Source organism: Temnothorax curvispinosus, unplaced genomic scaffold (genome assembly GCF_003070985.1).
Source record: "Temnothorax curvispinosus isolate PA1 unplaced genomic scaffold, ASM307098v1 QBEX01002370.1, whole genome shotgun sequence".
NCBI lineage: Eukaryota > Metazoa > Arthropoda > Insecta > Hymenoptera > Formicidae > Temnothorax > Temnothorax curvispinosus.
In genome coordinates, this window is record NW_020212150.1 from 114023 (window position 1) to 127481 (window position 13459).

Here is a 13459-nt window from a genome sequence, read left to right on the forward strand (position 1 = left end):
GCGTAAATCGGCGCGCGCACGCAACGCGATAGTCGATTTGCCTTAATGGATTAATACGTCGGCCAGATAATTTATTATCTTAACAATGAACGACGGTGCAGGGGAACGCTCGTCGATAATAATAACGCCGGCGAGAATGGGAGAGAATACTCCCGGTCTTATTTATATACGCGACATAGCCAATGGACGCGTTTGCGCGCGAAATAAAAGCCGTAAACCTCGGCTAGCGAATGTCAGTCTTGCGTCAGCATTTGCTATAAATTGCACAGCAAGCGCGAATGATTCCGATCGTTAAGGCATTAATCCGATCTGTTTTCGTCGCGGCTGGCTGAAAGGACCTTCGGACCTGTTTTTCCCGAGGAGAAATTTTGACGCGCTGACCGCGTAGCGTGGTCGCGTAGCGGTTCGCCTCCTTATTGGTATATACCTTCTCGCCGCGTCGCTCGAGAAGGTTTATTTTTGCGTTCCGTCGTAATCCTCGGTACGAGCATCCGGAGCACGCACGGCGCGGAGGAAGTGATTCGCGGCTCCCGACGGGGGCTGCTGCTTATACGCGCGTGGCCGCGTTCCGCATGGCAGGCAGGCGACGGAGGAGGCGAGAAACTCCTTTGTGGATCCCAAAGGAAAACGTGGGTGTAGTCGTGGGTCGAGATTTTCGCGACCCCGCCGTGTCGTATTGTATTTTCGCGTGCCCCTTTATATACACGGGAGAACGGAAGAGAGAAAGAGAGAGCACATTATTAATTTATCCCGGGAAGGGAAATCTCTTCAGGCACGAAAACAGGCGGTGATGTATGTATATAATGAAAGAAAAATAAATAAAATAAACTAGCACGCTCGTATAACAATTGGTAAAGGAACGGCCAATAATCGAGCAATAATTGCTCGATTATTGACCTTTCCTTTAACAAAGAAAAATAAATATTTATGAAAATAGACAAAGAAACGCGATGTATATATATGTCCAACAAGAACACAAGCGGAGAGACGGAGGGAGGGCGGAATGCGAGATATTGCGCCGGCAAATCGCAGCCTCGGCACGTCGCGTCGCGTCGCGTCGTATCGCGGTGCACCGTGGCGACGCATTTCGCAATTACGTTCCGCCAAAGACAATGCGTTCCCTCGGCAGCAACATTGGCTCTTATTCCCATCCGGCGCTAAATTTGTTCGTGCACTGCTCACCCCGTGTTCGCATTAGCGTTATCTTCGCGTTAGACGGTTAGACAAACGGAGGCGGGACAGGCGAGCGAAGTGAGATATCACGGTTAAGGTAAATGTATCTATGTCTGAACATTTTTATCATTTTAGTCCTTAAATAAGTTATAACGCGAATTAAAATCAAAGAATCAAAGATACAAATATTTTTCTTGTATTATATTTTTATCTTTGGTCTTAATTCGCGTCATACTTATTTAAAAACTAAAATGATAAAGGTGTCTAAACATAAGTGTCCCGGCTTGGTACATTTACAATTTTGTTTTTTAAGTCATCGGTCCTTCAGAAAGTGAACGAATCATACGCAATAAACGATCCTGCCGAGTATCGCGCCTCGATACGATCGATGGACAACAGATTTCTCGCGCTCCAGTTACTCGAGTTTCTAATCCGATATTCATCGAGGAAAAATCAATTCGAGGATTATGCACGATTTCTAAGCACTCTGTATACATTCCAGGCGCGACGTAAACCCACTTCGTTCACTTGTGAGTAAAAGTTTGAATCGGATAACTATATTTAGCGTCAAACGTTTGCATGTGTTCGGTCCATTAGCTTCCCACTATGTATTTTTCCAAAGCGATATAGCACCTCTTGTCATTCTACCGAGTGTGTGTACCTTTTTTTTACCGCTGCCGATCGCACGTCCACGGATGGCGAAGCGATTAATTATTGCTCCTACTAAAGCGCTAAAAATAATAGTGACCTCTTTCTCGCGCGGAATGGACCGACTCGACGTATCTACACGACTATATCGTTCAACATTTCTATATGATCGATCAGAATTCGATATTTCAAATTTATCCATTCAATATTGTCATATTAAACGAAGCGTTAAGTTAACGTAAATAAATTTTGACGAAGCAATCTGTTTATCTTATTTGTGGAACGCGATAATCTTCCAAAATGTATGTAATTCTCCAATTGGGGATCTCCAATTTGCGAAAATCACAAGTAGAAAGTAAATAGAAGAATTAAATAAAAATCCGACCTGAGACAAACACCCACTTCCTCTTGCATATATTTGATTTGATTTATGGATTTCGCATATGTATAGGACAAATTTAATAGTTATTAGATAAGCAATATCATTTTTATCATACGAAAAAACCTTGCAATGTGCATTACAGCGGCACGAGATGAATCGAAGAGTGGGATACAGCAATTACGATGGCAAGATCGCCGGGCTTTACGACCTGGAGGAGACGCTCGGCCGCGGTCACTTCGCCGTGGTGAAGCTGGCACGACACGTTTTCACCGGTGAGAAGGTCGCAGTGAAGGTGATCGACAAGAGCAAGCTCGACGAGGTTTCGAGGGCCCACCTTTTCCAGGAGGTGAGAGAAACGTAACTGAAGTCATTTCACGAAATGGTCATTTCTGCCGATTGTCGCGATGTAATTTCAAGTTCTCCGGCGACTCATCCGGTTTGAGCTTTTACTATTTGCAAAAAGAAACGAACGGAGAAAACGGTTCTTTATCAAAAGTGACTTATTAGATAAACATTAGAAAACCGGTAAATGTATAAAGCCCATAAGAAGCTTACAAAAAATCTGAATTTAAATTGCTCTTTGTGCTTTTTTTCTTTGTTTTTTTATCTTTCTTTACACAAAGCCAAGTTACATTGTTTCAGGGTTACTTCTTGTTCCAAGTGAGATTTAATATTCAGATACGACAGATAGAACTGTAATGACATTCTGATCGTTGTTTGTGTTTCTATTTTGCACGGTTCGTGACTGTGCAATCGCGTCGAGCCAGAGTTTCTTTGCGCCTGTTTGATGTCCTAATGGAAATGATAGAGTCATTGATGACATCCTGATTCGCGTAATGTCATTTTGATGGCTCGATAGTAACCGACGATCGAATTATCTCGCGTAGTTGCATCGCAGATAGATAGACCTTATAGCGGATAGATCTCGTTAAAGGTCGGCGAGATAATGATGCAAATGGATGACGGACAAAATTATTGACCCCCGGATTTAAATTCGCTCAAACGAAACGAGTTTCGTTTGCTTTTCCAATCGTGATTGCGAGCCGTTTGTGTCCGCAGGTGCGGTGTATGAAGCTGGTGCAGCATCCTAATGTGGTGCGGCTGTACGAGGTGATAGACACACAGACCAAGCTATACTTAATTCTAGAACTCGGCGATGGCGGGGATCTCTACGATTACATCATGCGCCACGACAGCGGCCTCAGCGAAGAGGTATTGTTGCACGGCTATTGTCGTTTTATTATGCCATCGGCTTGTAATTACCGCGCGAACAAAAGGGTACAAGTTTAGATCTCTGATGTAAAGTTAAAATATATCTGATGTGAATTTTTTTGAATGTAAATTGTTACAAATTTATTATTATAAATTATACAGAAACTCTTGTATTCAATTTAGAATTAATATGATTGAATATTATTTTGAGAGATAAAAATCTTTTTATGTCATTTTTTACTAACAATAAGTGTATACGACGTTGACTAAATTTCTAAAATTATGGAATAATTATCACAGGTGCGTTGTGTGAATCATAATGTTTGAATTTTTCTTTGTCTCAGCTGGCCAGGACTTACTTTCGGCAGATAGTTCGGGCCATATCGTACTGTCATCGTTTACACGTGGTGCACAGAGATTTAAAGCCCGAGAATGTCGTGTTCTTTGAAAAGCTCGGTACAGTGAAGCTTACGGACTTCGGGTTTAGCAATAGATTCTGTCCTGGTCAAAAGCTCGAGACTTCGTGTGGCTCGTTAGCGTACTCCGCTCCAGAGATACTTCTGGGCGATAGTTATGATGCCCCCGCAGTAGGTAAGCTCATTAATTAATGTAATCTGTATAATATATATATGTATATATAATAGAATATCTCTCTCTGTATGTTTCCTATTAACTCCTAAACCCTTTGATCTGGATCAAAGTTAGAACCCTGTATAGAAAATATAGGCTACTATGAAACTCGAATACTCCAGCTCCTTCCCCTAATTTCATTCCCTTGAGATTTTGTGATAATCCCGGACAACGCCGTAGTTTAAGCTAATTAAAAATTAAGATAACCTGAGTTATTAAGACTCTATTATCTATTTGCGACTTTCAAATTCTAATTCTAACGATAGAGAATTAATGTCGAAGTTACGTTTTTCGTCGAAAGTTTTGCTAAGAAGTAATGAACTTTAAATTCAAGAGAAAGAATCTTGTTTAAAATACGGTACAACGAAAGTGAAATTATTAGACTCGCTTCGATGGACTACGTTTATTACTTCAATTTGTTGCAGATGTTTGGTCGTTAGGTGTAATACTATACATGTTAGTATGCGGCCAAGCGCCGTTTCAAGAAGCGAACGACAGCGAGACGTTAACGATGATCATGGACTGCAAGTATTCGATTCCGTCGCACGTGTCCGACGGCTGCAAGCGGCTGATCGCGAGGATGCTCGTGCGGCAACCCGAAGGTAGAGCGTCCCTCGAAGAAATTGCCGCAGATCCGTGGTTATCGATCGGTTCCGGCTTGGACACAATGGAAACGCTGCCGCTCGTGTCGCGTCAACAGGTCTCCGATGATCATCACAATCTCATAATTACCAAAATGGTTAACGGTGGCATCGCCACTAAGGAAGAGATATTGGAGTGAGTAGACATTAGGAAGAGATTTGACCATTTTGATCGTGCCTTTTTGCGTGTTAGTATATTTTAAGCATGCGTCTTCGGCGCTTTTATTGGCCATTCTTATTATGGATCTTTTTACAGTGCACTTGACAAGAACGAATACAATCATATCACCGCGACGTATTTCTTACTGGCTGAGAGGAAATTGCGCGCTCATCGACAAGAACAGATGCAGAAGACTCGACCAGAAGCTCTAGATGTTTCATCAAAGTAAGTGAACTGAATCACACCTATTAGTATTGCTGCTGTATGTGACTCATTTATAAGATATGCTAGATCTAAATATTTATGCAGCATACCGTCTTTAATGAAATCACTAATATACCAATGTGTGCTGTTAATTTTATGCAGTCGGCAGGATGATCTAACATCAAATCTACACACGGATGAGAACTCCCTGAATACTACGAACCAGTCACTATTAACCGTGCCACGGACACCTGGTGACATACCGCAGGTACGTATCGCATGTTTATTGTCTGAAAAGACACATCGATTAATATGTGATGAATATAATGTTAAAGGCAAACACATAATATGTTTGCCGAATAGCGTTCCTGGCGCGGAAAACAAAGATGACTGTTCTCGTTGCAGAGCGTGCGTACACGAAAATGCAGTATTGTTCAAGAAGAGGAAGATGAGGACGACGTGTCCTCGTGTTCTGGTCGAGACGAACGCGGCAGTAATTCGACGCTAAATTCCCTTAATCGTCGCGGTTCTCGTTCCGAGGGGAAGCTCTCGCATATTCTGCAGGAGCGATTATCGCAGCTTCCGGAGAAGCATACGGGCACAAAGCCTGTATTGGGTCAACGGCATCCGCACCAAAAAGAGGATACTGTTATCGCCGAATCATCGCACAGGGGAGAAAGACTGAAGCAGACTTTGAGAAACGAGAAGGATAATAGGACGTCGTCGTCGGTGCATCCGAAAGAGGCAGACAAGGTCCAAACGGGTAACGTACTCTTAGAGAAACTGCCTGTAACTGTGCGGATTACCACGACATGTGAGGAAAATCTGAAGAACCGATTGAGTGGCGCGAACACTCCATCGGCCGGATGGGCGACTAGAAAAGCCACTAACACGGAAGCCAGGCCCAAATCGGTGACGGAGTGTCTAAAATCGACTGGACCAATACCGGCGAACAAGTGGAGAATGGGTGCTCAGCACCATCGGTTTAGCGTACCGCTCACGGAGTCTGCATCAGTGATTTCCTCAAAACCGTCCGACGTATCTGCGACGACGATAACAACGATGACTCCTACCAAAACATTACACGAATCGTCGACTGTCTCGATACCTCTTCATCCGATTAGCGACAATCAAGTGACGTTAACACCTAAGTACAAGACGATGCCGTCGCCTAGCGGTAATTCGTCTGCGACACAACTCACGCTCAATGAAATCCTGGAGGACGGGGATGGCACGCACGCGTCGGTGAACTCCACAGAATGCAGGGATTCGACGACCAAATGCCGAGTCGTTAGGCGAACAACATACGAGCAACGGAGGAGTAAGTTTCACAAGACGCGCACGACCTCCTGCTCGAGCTCAGACGCCAGTGACGACGACAGCGAGAGCAGGAAAAAGAGAGCGCACAAACTCGGCGCGTCCACGGGCAAGCCCTTACCTCCGAGACGCGACAGTCACGACGACTCGAGCGATTCGCAGGATCCAGGAGGAAGCGGCGGCGGGCGAGGTGGAGTCGGCGGTGGAGGGAGCGGAGTGAGCAACGGCGAGCACACGACGACGGATACACCGACGACAACCGAGAGTAATCGAAACGACAATGGTAGCGGCACTAACACGACAAACACGAGCACAACGAACGGAGGAGGGCGGCATCGGTGCACCGAGAACCAGGTAATGTTTGGCAGGAGGCATCGCGCTGGTAGGAGAAGAGCCGGCGAGACGCGATTGCGGGAGAGCCAGTCGTTGAATCGTATCACCGAGGTCCAGGAGGCCGAGGCACCCTCGTCCTGTCACAATCATTGTCACGTATCGCGCAATTCGGCTGTAATTGGCACGCAGGACGTCTCCTCGTCGTCGTCGGTGTCGCTAAATAGCACGGCTTCTCAGCACAATGTTATTCCACCTGTGTCTCAAATGGCAACCACTACGGTGCAGAAGGCGAAAGGTCTCGGAGCGAGGTTGTTGCAGTCGCTCAGCACCGGAAAATCCCTGATGTCGCAAGGCTCCAAGCAATCGGCTCGCAGTCCCGATGGAAAGAATAATAATAACGCCGGCTGTCGGCAATCGGACGATTGTCAGACGGTCAGCGGCGATCATAAGTGCGCGAGTCAAGCGGCGTGCAACGACAAGGAGAATCGTGGTAACGGCTCGATGAACCGGAACGAGTGCAAGAGCAGGAAGATTCGGTTGTTGAGCCGTTACTTTGCTGTGCACAAGAAGCTCTGCGTACCGCTGCCGGGTATCTTTGGCAAGGGACGCCTCTACAAAGCTCGCTCGTGCGGTAGCATCACTCGCGACCGCGTGAGTCCGCCGTCGCCTAAATCGATGCTGCTGGTCGAGGACAAGTGGCGGGAGCGTCGTCAGTGGTGCGATGCCGCAACGAAGCAGCATCGCGGTAGCGACGGCGATATCAATCAGAATCTAGGCCTCGCGCATCTCGTGCAGGAGAACATCGTCGGTAAAGGCTGCGCCGGTGTGCCCAATGTGTGCCACATTCATCTCGGAGACTCTTCCAAGTGTTGTAGCCTTTGTTGATGAATCGCTTCCGCTCGAAAGAGGGAGAGAACTCAAACCCGCGCTTAGTTACGCAAGATGAGAGACACGTACGAGCGCGAATAGGTAAGGCCAGGTTCGTTTTGGTGCCAGTAGCATAGCTAGCTGGCATGTGCGCGCGGGACTACTTTCACGACAATCTTTTTTCGATACTGCGTATAATTTCTAGCGAGTTATTTTATCGATACAGAAATATTCTTATAGTTTGAGAGATCTGATATATTTTTTCTTTTTTTAAAAAACGGCGTAGATGCCGTGTCTCTGATACACCTTAAGGAGAACACTAGTTAATTATTTTTATACGTGCAGAACCGAAGTCAGATCTGTTTAGGAACCATTTTATAAGCAATTCAGAGTGCAAAGTGTACTCATAATTAATATTTCCATAAAGGTATGATCTGTTCCTTGCTGATGCCGAAGTTACGTTAAGTTAAGGACGCGCAACCGACTGTTCGCGCGAGTGGTAATCGCTAACCACGATATTAAAGATTTACGTGGGTCTGGTCTGCCGTACTTGACTGATCACATCATATTCCCGCTGGTCTGTAGAGCACAGGGATCAAGACAACAATAAGAGAAGAGAAGCTGGAGCGTACCGATTTTTCGGTCGTTCTGAGAGAGCTATATCTAGTCCATGTGAACAAACAATGTATTAAATATTGCAGAGTTTATGATGATTATTATTATATTATTAATAATATTATTATTACTATATTATTATTATCACTATTACTCTACTACCGCTACTATTACTACTATTACCGCTACTATTACTATTACAGTCGCTATTATTATTGCGAGAGATATTATTATCATCTTCGTGCTATCGTCATTATTATCACTATCATTGCCATTATCATTATCGCTGCTTTTGTTATCTCTCTTCTCTAAATATCTACAACGCAAGAACCTAGCACGGGTTTAATGCATAATGCATCGCAAACGGTAAACTCCGATAAAGCAATCCCACGTCACGATTGAAACTTGCGGCCGATCGATGCGGAGTCGTGCAATGCGAAAAAACGTCTTCCTCGTCCCATTTTCCATTTCGATTTCTCCTTTTTGTTTAACGCGATCCCCCTTCGTCCTTCTCTCTTCCCCTATACGATACACCATTGCCTTTACAAAGCTTCCTAACTTATTAAGACGAAGAGCATAGTTTCCAAATGGCGGTTGACTATATATTTATATACATATATATTAACGGAAATTAACATCGGATAGAAATGCGAGTGTTCTACAACGGTAACCTGAGTTGTATTCTAAATGAGAGGAAAGAACCGATTTATAAGGGAGAGAAACTCGCACCGCGGTATTTGTATACGTTAAACCCGGAATGCGGGAGTAGAAGTGTTCTTGAACAGGCAGCGCGCGTCGTAAAGCCCACCGAGTACCTACGTAATATTGCGCACAGATGTTAAGAAGCTTAAGGGTAAGGCGATAATAGCAATCGTCATTTAACGACCCATTCTCGTAGATCTAAATAATCGGCAGCGGACAGTATAGACGTGAGATCTGTTGAACGTGCTTGCCGGTTAAGCACGTCACGACGTTTTCTTTGATCATTCATTCCCTCGCGTCACATATTAACGGTCGCTTGGACGGATGCCGTCATCGTCATCGTCATCGTCTCCTTATCATCGTCATCATCGCGAATGATGTCATCCGCTACTTAAAAGCGCGTCACAATCATAAAGTAAGAAATATTTTTCATTAATGTAGCGGGTCATCAGATTTTATTCTTTCTTTTCGTCGCGATATAAATGCTTTTTCGCAATATCGTCATTTCTCCGATCATTTCTCGATTTCCCTTTCACCGATTCACCCTTTTATCGCGTTTCTATATCAATTTGCGAATCTCGACGATCGAGTGCTGGACGCTCGACGAGTATCGAGATGGTTTTTCACGAGTTCGTGCATTCTTCAGCCCTCCCGTTTCATATATGTACGAAGGGTACAGGGGGAAAACGATCAATGTCCACTTTTTATCGAAATTGGCCTGATCCTTGTTGCATTTTTAAGGAACTTTCATAATTCTTATCTGTTTTGATCAAGAACAGTTACAATTCATTGGAAATAAGGCCGAAAGATGGATTGTGCTGGGGGAAAAAACAATCATGATCCATGCGCTTGTGGGGAACAACCATCAGAATCCAACATACAAACACTAAAGCTGCGTTCTGATATTTACTACATTTTGTACATTTTTTTTATCAATAGCTTTTTAAGATATCTGATGTCTTGAAACTTAAAATTACGTTTTTCCATCCATGATCAATGTCCATGTCGAAATTACTCCGGATGGACATTGATCATTTTTCCCCGGTACCTTTGTCATGATACATACATGCGATGTTATTCGATTACGATAAAAGCGTACAATATAAGAGAGTAAGCTCGAAAAATGGTAGTGGAATGATGTTAACATAGAGCAATTATTCGCTGCTGCTCGTCAAACCCCCTTGCTCCCGCGTTTTTTGTTTTTATCTTTAGGTTCGCGGCTGTCTGCAAGATGTGTCGATTGTAACTTCTTTGATAAAGACTGAGAACTCCGCAATGACTTCGATGATATCTCGACTATCAGCTACCTGCTACGTCGCACGATGACGATGACCTAAACGAGACCAAAAATAATATAATTCGTAAGATTTCACAGACCTAAGTTTTTGCGCTAGCTACAAAGTGCAATACAAAGTTGTACAAAGCCAAGTACCTTGTATCGGTGTAATCGTTGATTTTTAAGGACCCGACTCAATTTTATCTTTTTCACCCTGTATCGTAGCGCCGTTCAGCAACTCGGGGAGCTACTTTCGAAAACTCGGAGCTAACAATTGCGGTGTACACATGGGCATTAACGTTATTTCGGTGTATGAGAGTAATGTCTCTCGGGAACGATAGGACTTTAGGATACAAGAGAGAGTCTCTCCGCTACGGAACAATCGGGCGAAGATTATTGTTACCGCAATCAACGACGGGAGAATTGTTTAGCGCGAAGCTCAAGAAGGATTTCCTCGCAGGTGCCCGCTAGGTCACGTACGGCTTGTCTCGGTCCTATATTTATGTAACAAAACAAAGGCATCTCTCGCGTATAACTCGAACAATGTATATTCTGAAGCTGCAAATAGAGCAAAGTGTCTCTTCCATGTACATATCTTTGGCATTTTCCTATATCCTGGGAAAACCGATTTATCCTAAAGAGAGTTGATAAGTAAGAGAGAGAGAGAGAGAGAGAGAGAGAGAGAGAGAATGAGATATTTTCGTGCTATAATACGGAATTACGCCGATCCATCGAACTGGATTTCCTGAGATAAGATACACGCACATATGTATATGTATGTCGCGAAACTTAATTGCAAGTTGACGTACCACATCGAACGCGTGTGGATTCCGTTCGCGAATCTGCCGGGCTTCATCGCTGTTGTGCTGCTCGTGTTTAGTCACCCATTCCCCGTTCTTAGCGAGTAACGCCGCTGTTGAGAGAATTTTCTAAAAAACGGTCTACTCTTTTCACTCGTCCTAAACGTCTATCCGGCCTGAACAGACCAAAGTTCCCCCGTTATTTCCCCCGTAGTGTCCGACTCGTCACCCCGATTTACTGCCAGCTCAGTGTTAACGACACACCACTTTGCTAAAACCGGCATAACGTGAAATCTGTAAACCAAGCATGAGAGCGTTCATGCACTGTGTGCCCAGATGAAATAAATTGAAATGATAAAGTTGACACTTGCCCCATGAGTCTCTTGTATTTCACCCGTTGTATCTTCTTTTTTTTCAATATTATCTTTCCCGCCATCCCGTTTTTTTCGAAAAAGGATAAAAAGAAGTAAGCGTTATGTCAGTAATTAGGCTTATGTCATAAACTTTTTTATTTGTGAGTTTTGTCCGTTGATAACGTACAATATAATATTAATCTCATACATATTTCGCTTCCAAAATAGTACAGCTATATCATTAGTATCAGAGCAGTTATAATCTTATACGGCATATGTATCAAAATGAAAACTTTATCCGTCGTAGGCACTTTATAAAAAAAGAAATATTTACAGTGACAGAGAACGGGTACAATCGTAACGATATAACTTTATAAACTTATACTCTAGAATCGGCGTCTTATAAATTAATTTGTTCCTTAATCACTTCTGTCGAAGAGTTACACGTGTACGAAGAATACGCGTCGTAAGTTGAGGCTGTGAAATCAGCGTATTCGCAACAATTGTGGCGGGCGTCACATCTATCTCGGCTAAGTTTATGTAGAAAAGCTATTTTATCATATAAAAAAATATTTTTAGAAATAGGAACTTCGAAAATAGAATGATTCGTAACATTCCTCGTAATGTAGTCAGTCCGTCGGATTGATCGAAGCAATCGATTGTGCGCATTATCTTGCATCATTGATGTGGAACGACTTTGATAACTGTGTTGCATGTTCAGAAGACAGCTTGTGCGTATGGGAAAAGAAGCTATTTCTGTTTCCTTTTCGCAATTTCACGATTATCTCCCGAAGATGTATACATTAAAAGAACATACAGTAACATTCTATCCTGCGTATGTTCTACACCGATCGTTACACTGGCCAAAAATTGAAAAATTTTCGAAACAATCCACAATGCATTCTTTAAAAAAGAAAAAGAAATCTAATGCTTAACGCTTGTTATGTGGCACCTTGTTGTTCCAGCTGCCTCAAAGCTTTCTTGCTGTTCTCCACGAATTCCTGAATAAGAGAACAAGATATTTTTCACAATTCTTTTTCTATGATTGTTAAGAAATGATAATATTAATGCGCCTATTACAGCTAATACGAACCATCAAACCGCGGCTCATGAAATAAGGTCGGTTGATGCCGTCATTTTTCTCGCAGTCCTCGCAGAAGCATATAAATATCGTGTCAATGATCATCTGTGACAAATTAATCATTTTTATAGAAATTATGTTATTTATTTAATTCGAACATATTCACTAGATTTCTTACTTTATATGTCACTCACCTCGTAGATGGATATGAAGCAATGCGCGACCAGGAATGCGATTATCCCCGCAAGAGTGATTGGTATCCAAGGATGATTGAGTCCTTCTTTCTTCTGCAAAGGGGTAAAACTAAAGTGCTTAGTAAAGCCCTTGAAATATAAAAATATGGTAGAATTAATTTACCTGTACCTGCATCAAATAAATCCCCGAAACAACCGTAAGAGTGACGACGAGGACTTTTCCCAAAAACAATACGAAGTCACCAACGCTGTTAATCGCCGCTACTCGCAAAATGTTGCTGGACAAAACTTGGAACGCTTTCTTTCCGCCTGTGCAAAAGTTGCATCCGTATATGGCTGAAAAAGAACATCAGTTTTTTCAGTACATCGATCAATTAAAATTTTTTTTTTTTTTTTTTTTTTTTTACAATTGTTATAGATCATATTATTCAAGAAACAGACTTTTAATATTAATGAAGGATTCAAGATTGATGAAGGATACCTGTCTCAATGTAAGCATTCCTAGTGAGGAATTTTAGAGCACACTCGAAACACCAGAGACAACACTGGCAACACCATAGTATTCCTTTCACGAAAGCGTTGTCGTATTGTTTCAGATGATTTTGGACGAAGGAGATCATGGCTCTGATCACTCGAACAACGCCTATTATCAAAGCCCCGAAAGCCACGGTCCCCATATGATATCTTATGAGATATCCGAAACCTTTCGCCACTGGTAAAGAAAGACGTTTTTTGTCCCTGTTAAAATAGCAAAAGTGCATTACAGTGCATTTCCCCCTGTATAAAATTTATGCAATATAAAAGCATAATCTACATTGGATATCGTATATATATATATATATATATATATATATATATATATATATATATA

The 13459-nt window shown here is 42.8% G+C and overlaps 2 protein-coding genes across 12 annotated transcripts in view; one reads left to right on the top strand and one right to left on the bottom strand.

The window, feature by feature from the left end:
• The window catches only part of LOC112451552 (probable serine/threonine-protein kinase MARK-A), a 19601-nt gene extending 11295 nt beyond the window's left edge, over window positions 1–8306 (top strand). For 2 of the 4 annotated variants that reach the window (XM_025011184.1, XM_025011183.1), the window contains exons 2-8: window positions 2346–2549; window positions 3263–3415; window positions 3760–4006; window positions 4471–4822; window positions 4943–5071; window positions 5213–5318; window positions 5456–8306. In XM_025011184.1, the coding sequence (XP_024866952.1) occupies window positions 2355–2549; window positions 3263–3415; window positions 3760–4006; window positions 4471–4822; window positions 4943–5071; window positions 5213–5318; window positions 5456–7585 (3312 nt within the window). In that variant the 5' untranslated portion in view covers window positions 2346–2354 and the 3' untranslated portion in view covers window positions 7586–8306. Of the gene's footprint in view, window positions 1–1449; window positions 1704–2345; window positions 2550–3262; window positions 3416–3759; window positions 4007–4470; window positions 4823–4942; window positions 5072–5212; window positions 5319–5455 lie in introns of those variants that run through there. The other 2 variants (XR_003040384.1, XM_025011185.1) reach the window with 2 other exon arrangements.
• Window positions 8307–11445: 3139 nt separating this feature from the next.
• LOC112451554 (choline transporter-like protein 1) overlaps window positions 11446–13459 on the bottom strand; it is a 23373-nt gene continuing 21359 nt past the window's right edge. For 7 of the 8 annotated variants that reach the window (XM_025011193.1, XM_025011195.1, XM_025011197.1 and 4 more), the window contains exons 13-17: window positions 13070–13326; window positions 12752–12924; window positions 12589–12681; window positions 12407–12499; window positions 11446–12314 (exon numbers count right to left, since the gene is read on the bottom strand). In XM_025011193.1, the coding sequence (XP_024866961.1) occupies window positions 12255–12314; window positions 12407–12499; window positions 12589–12681; window positions 12752–12924; window positions 13070–13326 (676 nt within the window). In that variant the 3' untranslated portion in view covers window positions 11446–12254. The remainder of the gene's footprint in view (window positions 12315–12406; window positions 12500–12588; window positions 12682–12751; window positions 12925–13069; window positions 13327–13459) is intronic. The other variant, XM_025011194.1, reaches the window with a different exon arrangement.